We start from the raw sequence: 18,422 nt of genomic DNA, 5'->3' as shown, positions 1-18,422 counted from the left end.
GGGAGGGAGGGAGGGAGGGAGATGGAAAATGTACTGGTATACAATTTTATATTTTATGTTCTATGCTAATTTTTGCAAAATTAATTGACACCTCATGAAAGAAATTTAGTTAACACTTTGATTCTCGGCTAATAGACTAGTGTAGAAATTTTGCTTAACCTTCCACAGCACTGTGACAGTGGCCTACCACTGAATATGGATTTAATATTTTTTTTTTTTTTTTCAATTTGAAGAGCCTGTACAAGAACTAATAGTGAACACTGCTCATGACGTTTTACAGGAATGCAATATTCCAAACTGATCACAAGGCACCAAAACTGAAAGTTTAACTTTGCTACTGCTGTTCTCATTTGTCATCCCTATACTGTTGATTCTTTACATGCTACAGAGCTACAAATGAATGAATATAAATGGTATGACATAAGGAATTGATATAAACAAACTGATGAACAATGCACTGCACAAGATATGAATATTGATTTCCTTTTTGTGGAGTAAAGTAGGGCACGCAACATCGAAAAAATTCCTGGTTAAATTAATTTTTGCTTTGAAGAGTATCACTTAATCCCATTTACTACCAAACATCATAAGAGATCTACATTTTTACTGTTCATCTTTGAAACACCAAGAACCTGAATGAAAAAAATATTTCTCTGGGGTTTTTTGTTTACACACAGTCAACAGTTATTAATCCTATTTTTGGACTTTCACTGTGTGAATGACTCCTAACTTAATTTGTTTAATGGATGTTTGAAAGAGGTGAACTGATATTACTGTTATTAACTTTCAGATGCTTCGACAAATACTGCAATTGTATTTTATCACCGAGTCAACAGAAAATACGATTCACAAATGTAACAAAGCTTTGCCGTAACTGCAGTTGTTCTTCAGTCACATTTGTGGGAACTCAAGTGAATTATTTTGCTGGGTATCTTTGGGAAATATCAGGAAACTTGACAGTGTACTAAATGTTAACTGTCTAAGAAATATGTATGTTAAGCTTGCAGTGTGGCAAAAGTGAACCAACTATATTAATGGCTGATTTTCTTGCCTACATCCACAATTGCAAGCAAGTATATTCGGAACAAAATAGTACATACAGCTTCACTCACTTCCAACAGATTTGTGCAGATAACTGCCAGTTTAAACAATAAATATGTAAGGCCATTGTGGTGACAGTACAAATGCCAACTCTGAAAGCTATATCATTATTTAGTTATTTGGGACAGAGCCAGACTAATAACTATGGCTTTAGCAGTAGAAAAATATAAGGAGCATCATAGCCGTTTAGAAATGAGGGTAAAGTTATGTCTGTCAAAACTGATTCTTACCCTGACATATGAATTGGATTAGTATTCTTTCAGTTGTAGTCAACATGAAACCAGAGGTCAATGTGACCATCAAAACGTTGGGCCCACAGCCTTCATATGCAATCACTTTTGCTATAAAAGTGAGACTAAGTATGTTAGCCACATTAAATATACAGTGCTGCTTTTAATAATAGGTACCACCATAGTTCAAATAAATGAAAAACAAGGAAAAGAGACATCCATGCACTAATTCTCAGTTATCACAACCATTTATTATTCATATTTTAACTCCAGGTCACCAAACAGTGAAATGATACATATAAAACTGAAACCATCTCTTTCTTTGTCAAACTGTTAGCAGGTGCAGATATACAACCAATAATTGGAGCATATTAACAAACACAATAGTTCAACAAAATGTGCAATTGTGAAAGTTAACATAGGAATGCAACTGTGTTCAAATATGAAACAAATTTTAGACAAAAACTGAAAAGCATGAAAGCATGCAAACTTAAACTTCCCATGTAAAGATGATTTACATTAGATTAAAAAAGAAAGTAAGCTTATCACCTTATAAATACTAAAGCACAGTGCTGAAGCAAAAGAAATATGAAGAATAAAACTAATACATTTACTTCTCGAAAACAGTTATCAATTTGTACTTCACAGAACTCTTCCACTATGGGAAAAATAGGAACACTATACATAACAGTATAAGTACTATCACAAAATGTTGAAGCACAAGAACCCAATGTGGACCCTCAAGCAAAAGCATAATTTAGTTTACAACTGTCTTTAACTGAACAGAATTGTCATTAGTTATTTATACATTTAAAACATACCAACAATACAAACATATCACAAAATTTCATCATCAAAATGCAACACACAAATGTATACTAGTCTGCCAGTCCTTACAACAACTACTCCAGGAGATTGCAATTTCGTGTGACAAACATTAATTATATGTATATAAGAAAACCATAAATCAGTTTGATACTTCTTTACATCTCTTAAAAATGCTCAAAGTCACTCAAATCGAAATAAAGCAATGGCATATAAGAATTTCACTCCTGTCTTGGATTTACTTTCAACACTGTACATTAACAACTGCCATGTATAAATGTGTAGTTATGTGTATATATATATAACATAGCAACTAAAAATATATAGCCTTGCAATAATCAAAAAGAATATGGATGGGACGAAATTGGAAGTAAGAATACAATAGGTCTGTAAAGACCGCATGATAAGAGTAAAAGAGTATAAGCTCATGTCCAGGTATACTTGAATGTGATGTTATCTGATATGTGACTTTTCAAAGCATCAAATCTTAAAACTTATTCTGCCTAGACTTTCACAGTCAAATCACAGTTTACTGTAATCAGTGTCAATCTCTCCACCTAAAAAAGAAGCAGCAGCTTCATCACCATTTTTGTAATATAAATAAATTCATCACTGATCACATTATTTAATGGGTTATATCCTTAATATAGTGTGATGTGTAATCTTCGTATGTGGCACAATTACGACCCCTAAACATACACTTTCACTGTAAATTTGCAACAGAGCTTTCACTTGTGCATAACAGAGAGAGAAGATGAATTAATGGGACTTGCAACTGAACACCTAAGAATCACATGAAAGTGTTCCAATACTTTCAGTCACTTATTCCCATACGTGGGAGAAACATGGTGCTCATAATGGAACCTCAGCATCTACAGAATACAGTGGATCCTGCATAAGAAATATTATTTTCTAACATAAATCAAATGTTTTGAATAATTCCACAGTTTAGTTTACAATTTGCTTTCAAGTAGGCTTTCAGTTATTTATTAATTAAAAAAAGTGTCTACAACATCCTAAAATGAGATACAGATTACTGACTGCAATGTGCACATTTTCTTTGAATAGTAACTGGGTGAAGCTTTGATAATTGTGTTTCACACTGGGAATATCGCCCAGTCATGCACAGCTTTATACGTTCAGGGAAAATTTAACCAACAATCTCAATAAGCAATAGCCACATTTCTTAAAAATATGAATGAGATGCGCCCTCTACAGCAGTTTTCATAGAACTGTTACCCATGTAAATTATCGAAATCCATATGTGCAAAAGTTGAGGACAAGCTTCCGATGCTTGTAGGATAGTGAGAGGAATGGAAACAGCACAGTTGGAACCACTTCGATCATTGCTGTTATTACATGTAGACAGGAAATGAATGGTAGAAGGGTCTTCTTCAGAATGTAGCTCAAAATTAAATTTTGAATTAAAATTTCAAAAACAAATAGAAAATGCCATAGATAATAAGTGTGTGTAATCCTGTACACAGAGTGAAGCATGTTGCAAATGCTTGCCCAACAACAATCTTTTTTGTTTATACATGCACAAACACAAAAACATGTTATCTTGATGTACACAAATCTTGAGTGTTGTTTTAGATATGAACTGGTGAATTAAGTCACAACAACAAACCATGAGAACATGCTAAAAAGAGACAGCAGGAGGGAGATGAAGTAGGTAATGAAAGCCTATCTTACATAAGTAAATCAAACCTACAATACTCATCACTTTCACAGTGCAATCTAGACAAGCACCACAATATCTGCTACAACAAATCTCAGGAACTTTTTCTGTAAGTTGACTAGTCACAAACAGTTATGAAACTAGCTGTCTGTGACACTGATGGCCATCACCAGTAAACCATCACATACATCCCCACTTTAAAATCAAATAAAGCACAGGCTAGCTAAATCTACATTCTGCAATAGTGAACTAACAGTACCTTAATTAATATAGTAGTATCACATTCAACTGCAGTGACAGTAATGTAAACTTTCCAATTGCAGTTGTTTCACTTTTTCACTCCACTAACAACAATAGTTAATAATACTGTGAAATAATCTCTACAATGCAAAATATACATAACAGGATGACAGCTTTAGATGACTATCACAATGGAATTACTTCTCACTTCTATAAATTTTTGTTCATTTCACTTTATAAAAATGTCTTTAGCAGAAGTGGAATGCTTCTGTTTGTCTGAATAGTTCTCATATTCCTCAGTGGTTTATGAAAATGCAATATTTATTATTATATGTATATGGAAGATCAGTTCTGTTTGATATTTATATTTTATCTACATGAGTGTTTGTGTGTGTAAATGTGTGTCTGTGTGTGTGTATACATATATACATACACACACACATATATATGGTGCACTGTATTTACTCATTTACAAGACTGTTATATAATTATGCCTGATATTGCAACATGGTTGCTCAGAAAGTTGGAGGCATAAGATAAAAACAGCTATCAGATATTTTAATACCATCCAGTGGTACCAGAAATATCTCTCTTTTTCATTTGTCAGATTTTAAAAATATAGCTTTTGTATAATTTCACCTTTCATTTCAACTTTTGTAGTGCTATAAATTTTTAAACCAAATAGGAATCATGCCTCCCAGGTATTAATACAAACTGAGACACATATGCAATAATAATATCCTGAGCACATGTTTCCTGACAATATGTAGGTACATAAAAAAAATCAAGTTGTCTTGAACACAAATTGCCTATTATATCATCTAGAATTTAGAAAATTATTTTTCCCATTAAGTTGAATATAGAAACAATGCAGACAAAACCCATACAATTTATCTGCTTAACAATACTCTACCAGAAAAACACCATTCAAATGAAGGGGGTTTCCCTATAAAGCTCTTCCCTACCACTAGAGGTTCATTAATTACACTGCATTATACAATATGCACAGGAGGGAGTGAAACTACCACACACACACACACAAAAATGAATCCACTGAGCCCATTGTTGGATCACAAACCATTGATTTCAGAGTGTTAAACAAAGCTTCAATTGAACTAAGTCTTTACATACTCAATTTCTACAACCTGATATCTTTACAGCCAATCTTGGTTGAAACAAGCACACCCCCTGTACACCATAGACTAATTTCTTTACAAACAGCTACCAGGAGAAACACAATGACAGAGGAACTAATAAACAAAAAGAAAAAAACTCCCCATATCATAACAAAATGCGTAAAGGCACTTCTACCACCGATACAGGAATGGCATGCGCTAAAGGGTAGAATGAGATCTAGATTCTGATCACTAAACTTTAATAATGCATATTAAAGCTTTGAACTCATTATTAATACCAAAGACAGGCTACTTTTTGCAGACTATCGCTCTTCATTGAAATTATAACATCTATTAACTTTAACAATAACATTCTATCACAGCTCTTTGTAGTTGCCTTTAATCAAGAGAAAATATCCCTTGTAGGAAAAATAGTATTGTATTTCTTAGCTCATTTTATCAAACAATAAAAAGAAACCTGACAATTGTCAGCATTAAATATCTGCTCTTACATTAAAACATGAGATTGCTATTTAAGAGTATAAAAATTAGCATTTTCCTACTGTTGAAAAAACAGTATACATATATATAGTCATTAGTTATTTAGTTAAAAAAAATACCCTCCTCTCTGAAAATGAGTAAATACAGCTGCCTACTTTCTAAAAGTGATCACTATGCAACATTTAATGTTTGGTTGCTCAAGACCATCAATTTTTTACAGTTTATAACAAATGAGGTCTTAACAATTATAAAGCACAATGCTTTGGAAATTATTTTTTCATATATATATAACATTTGTATATACATATATCATCACATAAAGCACTTTATTTTCTTAATTCACATTGTGAATACTAAATATGCAGTTACTGTCACATAAGGTGGTGGTGATCAAGCAACCTATAGTGAAATTTTGCATGACAACTATTTGGGCCACAATACTGAAATTCCTATCATTACACCTGCCTACATCATTTTTAACAATCTGCATATTTTGACCAAGTTACACATGTAATTTCTAAAACACTCATCTATTACAATTTTCTGGCAAGTGTTCTTATGTAACATGTAAGCAATAAAATAAACAATTTTCTTAGTTACAATAAATTTTCATTTTGCTATGCAATGTAACTAACAATATTAATCAGTAATTACAACAAAATGCCTTAATTTCATTTTTATAACTCATAGTTCAGCTGAGGAAACAGACTGCTTTTCTAGAAAAATGATCTGTTAACCACAAGCACCAACTGGGCAGCAAAAACATGTTTACTTACAACAGCTATTTTGTTTTAAAGCACTCTTGATGAACAAGTTTTAGAGTGTTTTCATCAAACACTATTTATGGCTTTTATCCTTCAAGAGCTTGCCTCAGGAGGAGCCTGTACAATTCCGTGGATATTTAACCATATGTATTTACACATGTGTGTATATATAGATATATATATCATCTTTATTATATGCCTTTTAAAATTCTATCAAAATAACCAATTATCTAATGCTATGTTGTGTAAATAACACATTTCCCTGTATCAAGGTTAAACTACACGGAACAGCACAAGGGGCACTTTGGAATTATTAAATAGCCTATTCATTATTGCTGCGGAGATTCCTCTTCTGTATCAACTGGGCTGGGCGAAAGGAACTTCCTCACATATTTTGGATAGTGAGTCTTTTCATGAGCTTTCAGAATAGTAGATCTTGAAAACGTCTTGCCACATAGAGAACAACGGAATGGACGTTCACCAGTATGAACACGGCAATGATCCTTCATGTGGTGACGTAGCTTGAAAGCTTTACCACAAAACTCACACTTAAATGGACGATCACCAGTATGCACAGGCAAATGAGTTATAAGAGAACTGACGTCTGGGAATGACTTGCCACAAAATTTACAAAGAACAACATTTGAAGAAGTTCCAACTTCACCTAAACCAGTTGCAGAAAAATCCAGCTCCATGGCTGAATTCTCTTGGGAATAAGTTGGTTCCAATTTCTCGTGAGGTGGAGGACGGCCTCCGAAGTGGCTTTCCATAAGGTTTAGAGGTTCCACCATACCTGCCGCTGCCATAGTTACAAGTGAATGCTGCTGATGCAAATGTATCTGTTCACGATATTTGAGTGTTTCCAAACTATGTGACAATATATGACGTGTGAGCTTACTCTGGTATGGAAATGATGCCCCACAGTACATACATGAGAACAATCTTGGGGAGTGACTCTCAGGGGGGTCAGACGCCCCCATAGACTCCTGCAACAAAACAAAAGAACATCAACTTCTTTTTGCTTGGATTGTTTTACTGCTAAATTTTCATTGACTGCTAATTCTCAAATATTAATATTCAAAATTAACAGAGCACAAGAAGTTGACGCTCATTTTGTTTGGCAGCGAAGTTTCTGGGGTAGTCAAATGATGTAGGAAATTCAGTACATTTAATTAAAAATGTCCATATAAAATTTATATCAACAAAACACTATGGAAAAAAACAATGACAGCCAAAACTGAAGGTCAACTTCTTGACAACTAGATAACTTTATCAAAACAAACACAAAAAAACTACAGCCAAATAAACACATACTAGGAAGCAAATAGCAACAGAAAAAATCATAAACTACAGGAAGATGAAGTATGAAGTATTAAGAATACATCTTCGAAGTATGAAGTATTAAGAATACATCTTCAGTTCTCTCTTAACATCCACAAATACAACTTAACATTGTTATCCTATCCCAGTAGTTATGAAATTCTTGAGCCAGCAATCGTAACAACTTTTATGACTCAGGTTATCTAGTACAACTTTTTAAACAAAAGACATTTTAAATACAAAACCAGTATTATTTATTTATTTTTTACTTTACAAGTTACAGCAGCTTTATAACACAATACTCTTTCATATGATGCTATAGAATCAGAAAGCAAGATCCACCCAGAATAACTTTGTTAATTTGAAACCATTTGCTCATTTCATTTTCTCCGGTTATTACGAAAAATGTTGTCACTTATCTATGATCATATGGATTCTCTCTTTAAAGGCAGAAGGAAATGCACCTGATCTTCAACAACAGAAAATTTACATAACTGTCCCAATGTTTTTCAAAGTTTGGATAGGTTTCAATAAAAATGTTGCTTGCAGGTTTCTGACACAAAGTAACTGGCTAATTCTGTTCTCTGGTAGAATATTTCAGACTACACAAATTATTTGAGAAATAACCTCTATCCAAATTACAAAGCAATGAAGGAAAAATATAACATGGTATGCCCTTCTCCCTTAATTCATTTTATGGACATTTCATTTCCATCAACATTAACTGCAAAATTGTCCTTGAGAATATTCTGATAATAAAACCTGGTAACTACAACATATTTCATTCACTTTCAGCCATAGCAACAGTCTCATTGAAATGATCACACAAGTCCAGATTACTATTTTTAACACTGACACTGTCTGCTAATACAGTAAAAAAAATTAATTGAAATATACACCATAATGATATCTACAACTCACCACTCTCATCCCCTTGTAAAAATAAGCTTTTGTCAAATTTGCAGTGATAGAGGTTATGAAAACTGGCACAACTGCTGCAGAAAAAAGGTGTCATCTGAAATCTGTGTGCAAAAATGGCTGATGGAAAAATTAAAATTTCATCATAGTCCATTACTAAACGGATATCTGATCACCACACAGAGAGGGAGACCCCAAATTCTTCCTATATGGTAAAAGTAGGTCCCTAAACCCTAGATTCAAGTAAATATGTGTTACTCTTCCCAGTACACTGAAATGTTACATATTACCAGTTAACTGGATATCCTTCATGGAACATATGTCTGACTAGATAATAAAAATAACATGATTCAACAAAAATAAAGGATCATAAAAAATGCTGGTTTTCAGAATCAAGGGTGTTTAATTACTTATACTATCAAAATAACTAGGTACTTCAGCACCCTATGTCCATTATCAGTTACTACTTATACACCAATCTGCCATGTTGTTACAGAAAGGAAAGTGATGTGTAATTAAAATTGCCCCTGTATCGAAGCAAATTTTAGTAAGTTCATAATTTGCTATGAAGGCGTGTAATTTGTTTTAAATGAAGAAAAGTGTCATTCTGATAAATGAAAAAATGCAATTACATTTGAAGATATGAATAATGAGGTACACATTACTGTACTACAAATATCTTGAGAACCTGTGACCAATGAAGCAACAATGTGCTGGCTGAAATAGTTGCATCAAAACAACGATATTAAATATATATATTACTATTCACAACATAGAGGCAGCACTGAGTCACAGACAAGCACAATGAAAGGCTGCTTCACATATTTCGGATTTCTGGCAAAGTTTTTCTTTGGAGGTAGAAAACACACATGCTGATGGCCACGGTCGCTGGGAGGTAAGGCCCGACTGTAGAGGTTTTAACACCCAGTGACAGGGGCCGTGTATGTGTGTGTGTGTGAATTATTGCTGTGTGAACATGTGTGTCTTCTACTTCTGAAAAAGGACTTTGCCCAAATAAGAAATATTTCTAGCTTCTCCTTTCATTGCTCCTGTCGGCAACTCGAACCTTCCTTTATCTTATGAGTAGCAGTCTATCCTATCCACATAGCCGTTACTCTATCCTGGACTCTCCAGTGCTTGATGCCACACATATAAAAAGCATGGCAGCAGGTTAACATTTAGAATTGTCCGACACAAAACAGAAATAAGTCAACATTCCAACATCCTGACCTTGTGGATGGGATGAGAAGAGTCACTTTAAAAAAGTAAAAGTGACTAACAATTTCCTTCTCAATGATAAAAAACTGAAGTAAATGTAGGGATAACAACAAACAAAATTATTATCAAAAGAAATGTGACCACTATCAATTATTCATAACTATTGGTGTACTGTAGTGTTAAAATGCTGTCTTTTATTTTAGATGACTCAGATGCAACAATTTGGTGACATATTAGTAAGTACACCAATTCATTCTTTTCTGTAGTGTATATACCACAAATATTTCTTTTTTTTTTTTCAGCATAAGTTTTGGATTATTAGCGTATCCCTTCTTACAATAACTTTACAAGCAATGATGTTAATACTTCACTTTTATACCCATGAACTTAAGACATCACCAATAAAAGCAGAGTTGATTCCCTGATGGCACTGGACATAAATAAATATATTCATGCTTAGTTATCTATTCTTTGTTTTTATACAGGACACAGCATCATATTACCAGCTCTGATTGCAAAGTTACCTCATTAGAAAATTAGTTAATAATTTAAAACCTCTTCCATTAAAAGAAAATGTGGAACAAATGCCAGGGTAACAAAATCAAAAGCTAAAGATGACAGTGATGGTATGATAAGACAACCGTATTACATGGCTACATGGTGTGAATTTAACCTTCCAGTTAGTCTACAAATTCTGTATGTAACTAAATGTAAAATATAGTCAGGCAAAAAGAAGTCCAAACCAAAGATGTGGTTGGACTGAAACAACACCTGAGAAATTAAAAAGGTCATTTTGATCATATTTCATAACACCAACCAACATCTATGTTTGATCAGGTAGTCTTGTCTTTCTGCACATACAGAAATTAAGTCCATAACATGAACTTTATTCCATATTATAACAGAAACACGCTTTGCCTTGCTTCCTGGTGAAGTTAATATGGTAATTTTACAGAGTGTTGTGAGAAACCTAAGCTAATTACCTCATTAAATAATCATCCAGTCTCGGGAGGAAAAAAAGAAGAAAAGACTTAATAGCAGATCTAAACCAAGATAGTCTGAACAGAGATGAATTACAACAAGATCCACAAATGAAAGAGAATTTGGAAAACAATAGATGGAAAGACAGATGTCACCATCCCACTCACACCAGTTCATAAAATTATGTGGGTCTTTGAGGTGCATTTTAAAGAAGTTATTTTGTTTTTGTGGAGAAATGTTTTGCAACAAAAAGTCAGAACTAATTCATGTACATTGATCTCAAGATTTTCAAGTTCCTATGGAGTACATTTCACAATGTAGATATTTCAAAATATTCTAGTGACCAAACAAATTTGTCTTGAAAATACATTCAAAATTAGGAAGATACATACTGAATTAAAATGAAAACAGGAAAAGGAACAATCATTTATTGACAGTATTAATTCTGTCAATAACAAAGTCTTAAATACAATTTCAGTGTAAGACTTAACATTTACATCATTTATTACATGTACATTTTAACCCTTACTTTCCAACCTCAGTTTCATTGTAACAAATCCTTTAGTACTGCCACGTATATATTTTACATTACTAAAGGGAAGATATAAAGAAGCATACATACTTAAGTTTGAAAAATTAGGAAACAAATTTTAGTTTTGTACTCACCAAATCTTGCGGATGTCTATAGTCAGAGGAACTTTCTCCTGTGGTACTCTTATCATCAGCAACACTTCGATCCCAATCTACTTCCTTCTTTAAAGACTGTGATATATATATAGAAAGAGAAAAAAACATCATATCATAAAAGTTACTGAACAGCAGAGTAAAACTGTATGGTAACAGTTGATATTTAACAAAGGCAACAGTAGAATAAATTATTTGGTGGAAGAGAAGTAACTAAAGAAGAGAGATGAGAGGAAAAAAGGGAAGAATTTAAAGTTTGCTGGGTACATTATCATAAAAAGTTAGGTCGACATTACTTTATGCTGTGGAGCAAACAGGAACTATTTATTCTATTAATGCAGTGACCATTCTTGAAACATTATAAAACACAGTATCATCATACAAAAACCACTATAAATTTCAATTGTGAACTGGACGGTGACTAATGACTGAACATGTTTCACAAAATTTCTTCCACTTACTTAGTTATTTTATATTATATATTTTCTTATATAGTTCGTTAGATTATCAATCCATTTTTAGTATTTACCATAAGTACAGCCCATAAATATAATGGTATTCACTGAGAAATTATTCTCCCACTCAACATAAAAAGCCTCAGAGTCCTAGTTACAACAGTAAATACTCCTTTAAAAAGACTGCAAGTGTTTAACTATACAATTTGTCAGCAACACTAAAATACAGGACCCTGGAAACATTTCCTATTAAAATGTCATTCACACAGGAATGCCAGTTTTCATATACACCATTTCATCTTGAAGAATATGAACTCGTGTTGCACAAACCTATTTCTTTTCCTTCTGGCAAAAGCCTCTGTGACAAAACAGAATGCATATAAGCTGGTAAGTCACACATGAATGACAAACAGCTTTCAGTACTGTAATACGTCTGTTCGTCAATAATTATGCACAGGTAATTAAATCATTATCAGCAGTGCTAAGAACTTGCAGTCATGTATAGTCCTCAAAATTAGCTTCAATTCTCTTGTAAATACCAAATGTCATTTGTGATTTTAAATGCAAATATATGTTTTCTCAGTGTACGGACCACACTGCTTTTGGGCTTCCCTTGTGTGAGCTGCTCTACGAGAGAAATGTCTTCTCAAAGCCAACTGCATTAATAGTTTGCTAGGTAATATGAATTTACAGATTATCTTTGACCATTTTACATTTCTTCTGTGTGAACAGGTAAATAAACAGACATGTTATAATTATGTATAGTCTTCGTGAGAGAAATTACGTGCAAATTACTATGTGAAATCTTTACCCATGCAGCCACTGAACAGTGAAGAGTAAATTTTTTTAATGGAAACAAAGTAATTCTACCATGGGTGTGACACATACAATACCTTCTCTACCAGATTAAAGTTTCACAACAATGAGATTCACCTAGCGCCTGAAACCTTTGCCAGGAAAATAATCCATTCTTAAGTGAAGTAACAGCAATAAACACACTACTGCCAGAGTGCAACACCACAGTTACCCCTGTACATGAGACATAGACTGAAATGAACTAGGAATTGTGTATTTTTGTCCTGCTGACAAAAGAGTAAGGCATTTGGTTTACTCTTACTTACCAAGGGTACTTGCTGAACTGGTAGCATACATGAAGGCCCAGGGATTGGTTCACTACTGTGGGGAGATGGTAGCCTGCAAACAGCTGTCGAAGACGTCGCAGTAACTGCGGCTGCTGTAGGTGGATGAGATGACACTGCACTGCTACCCACTGTCATATCACTCGGCCCAGCACAACTGCCACGAATGGATAGGTCATCAACTTCAGGTGTATCTGCTCGCCTCGCTCCTTCGTCACAACTTTCGTTTTCATCACAACCGGAATTATCTTTGTCACCAAACTGCTGTCTCTCAACACGAACAGGCGGGGAAACACTTTCGGCTGGAAGCGGCGTTCTTGCACCTCCATCACTGAGCCTCTTGGCAGCAGAATCCGAAGAGGGAGGAACGTCAGCTCCACTGGCGTTGCTCGAATGCTTTGCGTTAGGCACTTCACTATGTTCATCTCTTCCCGAATTTAAGTTTGTCATCTCTGCGAGACCTTTCACTTTGAGACTTTCCGCTGTTTTCAATAGAGCTGACAGCTGACAGTACTCTACGTTCACTTCACCCTTGTACATGAATTCCACTAGAGTTCTTAATTCTGCAAACCGTACGTCCTTAAGGATAACAATTGGGTGCCGGCTTGGATGGTCAACAAAAAGTGTCTGAAAATAAGATGAACAAGCTGAGAGGACCACTTTGTGAGCACGTATTGAATGTCCTTCAGCACAGGCAAGGGTAACGTCTACAAGGCTCTCGTCTTGAAGAAGCTGACTGAATACACCGAGTAAGTTGCTCTGATGATTATTCCACCTGAGGCAGTAATGCTCACTTCCCATGTCTGTTATCTCGCCCTGTAAATAGACACAGTCTTTCATTAGTTCATACGTTCCTTACACATACACAAAGAACATTTTTTTTAATAATATGTTATCCAATAATTAAACTAAAAATCAAGTGAACAGCAAGTATCATCATCTACTATCAAGGCATACCCTTTGAAGTAGTCTGCACTTCTAGGCTAGTAGGCAGTTATGAGTCCGTCGCACAGCAAATACAGCTGACTGAGGAGACCGAGTTACACATCATACAAATCTCAGCATCTCTTGAATTAAAAGGATAACTACTTAGGAACATTGCTTCCATCTGTGTGCAACAAATGCCACCGCGTTCCTAAAGATGCGCACGGTACAGAGACCGACGAGGCAGTTCTTTAACGCGTAAGTCACGGGCACCTCTCTCGAGACAGCATATGCCACCAAGCTGAAGAAAACTATTTTTTCCAAGGAAAATAATCTTTTGCACTATTTGTATGATCAACTCTTCAAAATGGCGGAAATTTTATGCAATGATATTTACGAACCCTTCATCATGTTTGGCAGATTGACCATTCACCTTAGGAATAAGAACACCGCTAACAGAAGAGTCTTCCTCTCACGTCACTGAGATAAAACTGCTTGTTGGTTCACTATAACTGTAAATCACTAACGTAAAACCACTGCCAATTCGGAAAAACACAAATATTTACCTTGCTACATGAAACGGAATAAGGCCTGCCACTTCAGCAACGGCGGCTCACCCGGCCTACAGTGACGTCGCCGGCCTACTGTCAACCGCGCAGTTGGAGGGTCAACTCAGTGCCTGCATACATCAACAATAATTTTGTAAGATGAAAGCGGCAGTAGATTAAAAAATACGATACGTTGTAAGACATTAAAAATCAAAACTAAATTTTATAGCGTATTAAACTTTTAAAACAAATGCGGAGTAAATATTTGTATTCGTGTTTCAGTCTCTCGCTTGACTAGTGCGCAGTCTCGGCGCGAGGAGTGGGGGTGGGAACAGCCGGCAGATCACGCACTCTAGCGCTGCTGCCCAGCTGCCGGCGTGAATTGAAGCACATTTAGCCATCGTTAGTGTGTCTTTTGATTGCATACAACAAGAAATATAAATACGTGCAGTACGTATTTTTGTAATGTATTGAATAAGACGCTTTCCGGCACGCGGAATGCTTGGAACCTTGAAAATAGCCAATTTTTATACCACTGTTGGCTTAAAACGGGTACCTACGCAGTTGACGTAACTGCGTGTGACGACTGCAACTGCAGTAAACGTATGTTAAAAACATGTATGCAGTATTTTAATTCTACTCTCAGCAAAATTGTGTCATTGAGATTCAAGCCAATGTTGTAAGTTAGTTCGCTAAGTAGCTTCCAGGCGTGTAGCATTATTTAATTACAGTTTGACTTATATGTGGCCGAAAGTACACACATACGGGAACAGCTATGAAACCATTCGCTGAATATGGATAACAGTGCTTCCAACATATCAGTATGGAGTCACAAACATTGAGGTAATCGTAGGATCTGAGATGATAGTGCAAGAATACTATTTTCATTTATGCTTAACGTGTTTTCTTTTAATGCCAATGACTTCAATATGATGACCTTTTCGCTCAGTGTAAGACTGCTCGTGCAATCGTACTTTGTGATCGTATTTAACATAGAAATGACGCACTGTACAGGTGAAACTGCTGTTAATTATTTGTACAATTAAAAATACATTATACAACAGTTCCACATATTACACTGTCATTTGTTTCGTTTGTCAAAGCTGTGGAACACAATCAACAAAAACTGGTTTGGTTATTCACATAATTTAGCAGCGGTAACAGTTATTATTATTATTATTACTGAGTGCTGGTGACAATGGAAGTCAACATGCCTCGAGACGACAGGATCATGGAATGCGTCCAAACATACATACACTTCATCAGTATAATGATCAGTGCATGCGTTATAAAAACAGTTTTCTTGTTAAGCCGTTTATTCGTAGGCAATATCTTGCGGAGACTTTCATCCTACGTTGTATACAAACATCAACCGTTGAAGAAATTCATGGACGCATAATTGTTCAGTGTTTGCTAGCGGATGTGGTCTAGTCCGATTTCCAAGTGGATTATTGTGCATTATAGGCATAAGTATGCTGGAATACTACCTTTACATGTAATTAAATCCCGCTTTACTGGGACGATGAAACCGTTACCTACTTCCCTTTCGGTATTACATGGAAAGCATTTACCGTAACCTACTGATTGGTGTATTGTTTGGGGAAATAACAAATTCGCGAATACTCTTCTTAATTTTTAAAGGCTTGTTTTGGGAGCTTTTTTCTATCATTTAAGATAGACTTTTTGTAAAAAAAAACTTTTGATTTGATATCAAATGGTCAAGTGACGATTCTTCCTTCATTTGCTACATGTTTTGCTGTGGATGTATCAAATTTATCAATACAAAAACTTTCCCACTCGTTAAAACTGGACAAAGATGCTCAATGCAATGGAAAGTCAACACATTTTGTACATTTTTATGATACGAACACAACTAGCCCTCTCTGAAACAAAGAGGTATTAAGGTTTCATAAGATATTTGTATTTATAGAATTACTCCTTTTACCAAACGTCTGTGACTAATTCATCTTGCATCATGAAACGTTGGATTTTAAACATCAATATAACTACACCTCGTTATAATTTGTGTAATACTTTGCAAGTGAAATGCTATTTATTCAAAACACATTGTTTAATGATAAAAATTATTGAGAACGTAATACATCTCTTTAACTTTAGTGTGCCCCAAACCGAAAGGAAACCAAACCAAAAACCTGTAAATTTTTTTTGGATATGGTAACTAAAAAGAAGTAGTATGTTTAACACTTCGTATGATATTGCAAATAGCTGAAACGTTTTACTGGTCGTGATTTCCAAATGTTTTCTTCGCTGTTGATTCATTTTAGGACTAAGAATTTATATTCAGTCGCAGATGAGATAGGCTTGATTTCAAGTGGTACCAAAGAAAATTGCCTGACGCTAGTGTAATTAACAACTCAGTTATGCCACGGCAAAAGTAGCATAGAAGGAAACTTCTTCAGTGTTCGATCTTATGATTTAGCTGTCCACTTCCTCTTTTGAGTATTGTTTCCCAAGAACTATCTTTTGGGGAGGATAATAATTAAATACGATATTATACATTATCGGTGTCGTATAAAATTCTTCGAGAATTCAAAATTTCGTGCTTTACGGTACTGTTGTAGTCTCGCAACAAACTCCCACACAATATTTTACTTACACCCATAACAGCAGACGGAAAAATCTGTCTAGCAGAATTCCTTATTGACTGAACCTTCGCAGAAGTTGGGACCCACGATTGTTTGACGATATCTCTACTGAATTCGTAACTATCTGACCAATTTTTTCATGTGATGTTGTCAAGGATACGTAAAACGTTATACTGAGGATCTAAACGAGCGAATAATGCGGAGTAAAGTCATATGAATGCGCGCCGAATAAGGAAAGTAATTTGTACAACGCATTCAGCAAGTTCTTTAGTGCCAGCTTGCAACGAGAACCTGAATTGTCAAATAAAGGAAAAAAGAGATATTTCTCAGAAACTAGAACAGGTCGTCTCTACCAACAATCATTACAGTATTTTGTGAAATTAGAATGTTATTTGTTTTGTCAGTCATTGGTCAAATTTGCATTAGGATTGAGTTTACGAAAGAAAATGATGAGAGCTTTTGCAGCTCCAAAGAAGAAGTAAGTGATCTGCAGCTGCCTGTTCAAATTAACTCACGAAATTATTACTTAACGATTATGGAAGACGTAACTTTAGGCGCAGTAAAGAAGAGAGACGTGGAAAAGGCCACTAAGATCAAAAATGGGTATATAAAAGACCTTAATATCAAATAAAATATTAACTGTGAACAAAGTGGCTGTTTCCGCTACACTATTTAATTATTAATTTTATTGCATTTTATCTAATACAAAGCTGGTCTGGAAAGAATGTTATTCCAGCAGTACCTTTACCCAATATGCAATAAGGATTTCATAATCAGAAGTTTCCGTCTCACAATTTCATGAATGTTTAGAGCTAACTCAGCTACGAAAAACGATATTGTAGAGGCAGAAATTATCCGGCATATGTGTAGTATCCTGTAGTAAAAACTATTTCTGTCTAATAAAAAAAATGATACTTCAAGCTATAGGGGAAAAGTGGGAGATTTTTTTATGTAATTTAACAGGAAATAAACCGAAAAATAAAGCCCAAAAACTTTAGTAGGCCCGTATATGTAATATAAAACAAATGCTTATTCTCTCTGCACAGAAACATAACGCGCTTAACAGCCCACACATACACACTGACATCTTTCGTAGTTTCGTTTAGCTTAATGTTACATTTAGATTAATCGCGCGACACTTATATTACGATGAAACGCTTACGTCATAGTCT

The 18,422-nt window shown here is 34.8% G+C and overlaps 1 protein-coding gene across 2 annotated transcripts in view; it reads right to left on the bottom strand.

The window, feature by feature from the left end:
• Positions 1 to 14,775, bottom strand: part of LOC126278114 (longitudinals lacking protein-like) — a 138,977-nt gene extending 124,202 nt beyond the window's left edge. The window contains exons 1-3 of one of the 2 annotated variants that reach the window (XM_049977997.1): positions 14,663 to 14,775; positions 13,155 to 13,988; positions 11,561 to 11,656 (exon numbers count right to left, since the gene is read on the bottom strand). In XM_049977997.1, coding sequence (XP_049833954.1) covers positions 11,561 to 11,656; positions 13,155 to 13,973 — 915 coding nt within the window. In that variant the 5' untranslated portion in view covers positions 13,974 to 13,988; positions 14,663 to 14,775. Of the gene's footprint in view, positions 1 to 11,560; positions 11,657 to 13,154; positions 13,989 to 14,129 lie in introns of both variants that reach the window. The other variant, XM_049977998.1, reaches the window with a different exon arrangement.
• Between the last annotated feature and the right edge of the window lie 3,647 nt (positions 14,776 to 18,422).

This window comes from Schistocerca gregaria, chromosome 6 (assembly GCF_023897955.1).
Source record: "Schistocerca gregaria isolate iqSchGreg1 chromosome 6, iqSchGreg1.2, whole genome shotgun sequence".
Classification (NCBI taxonomy): Eukaryota; Metazoa; Arthropoda; class Insecta; order Orthoptera; family Acrididae; genus Schistocerca; species Schistocerca gregaria.
The sequence above is the reverse complement of the archived record's forward strand: the minus strand, read 5'-3'. Positions and strand labels throughout refer to the sequence as shown.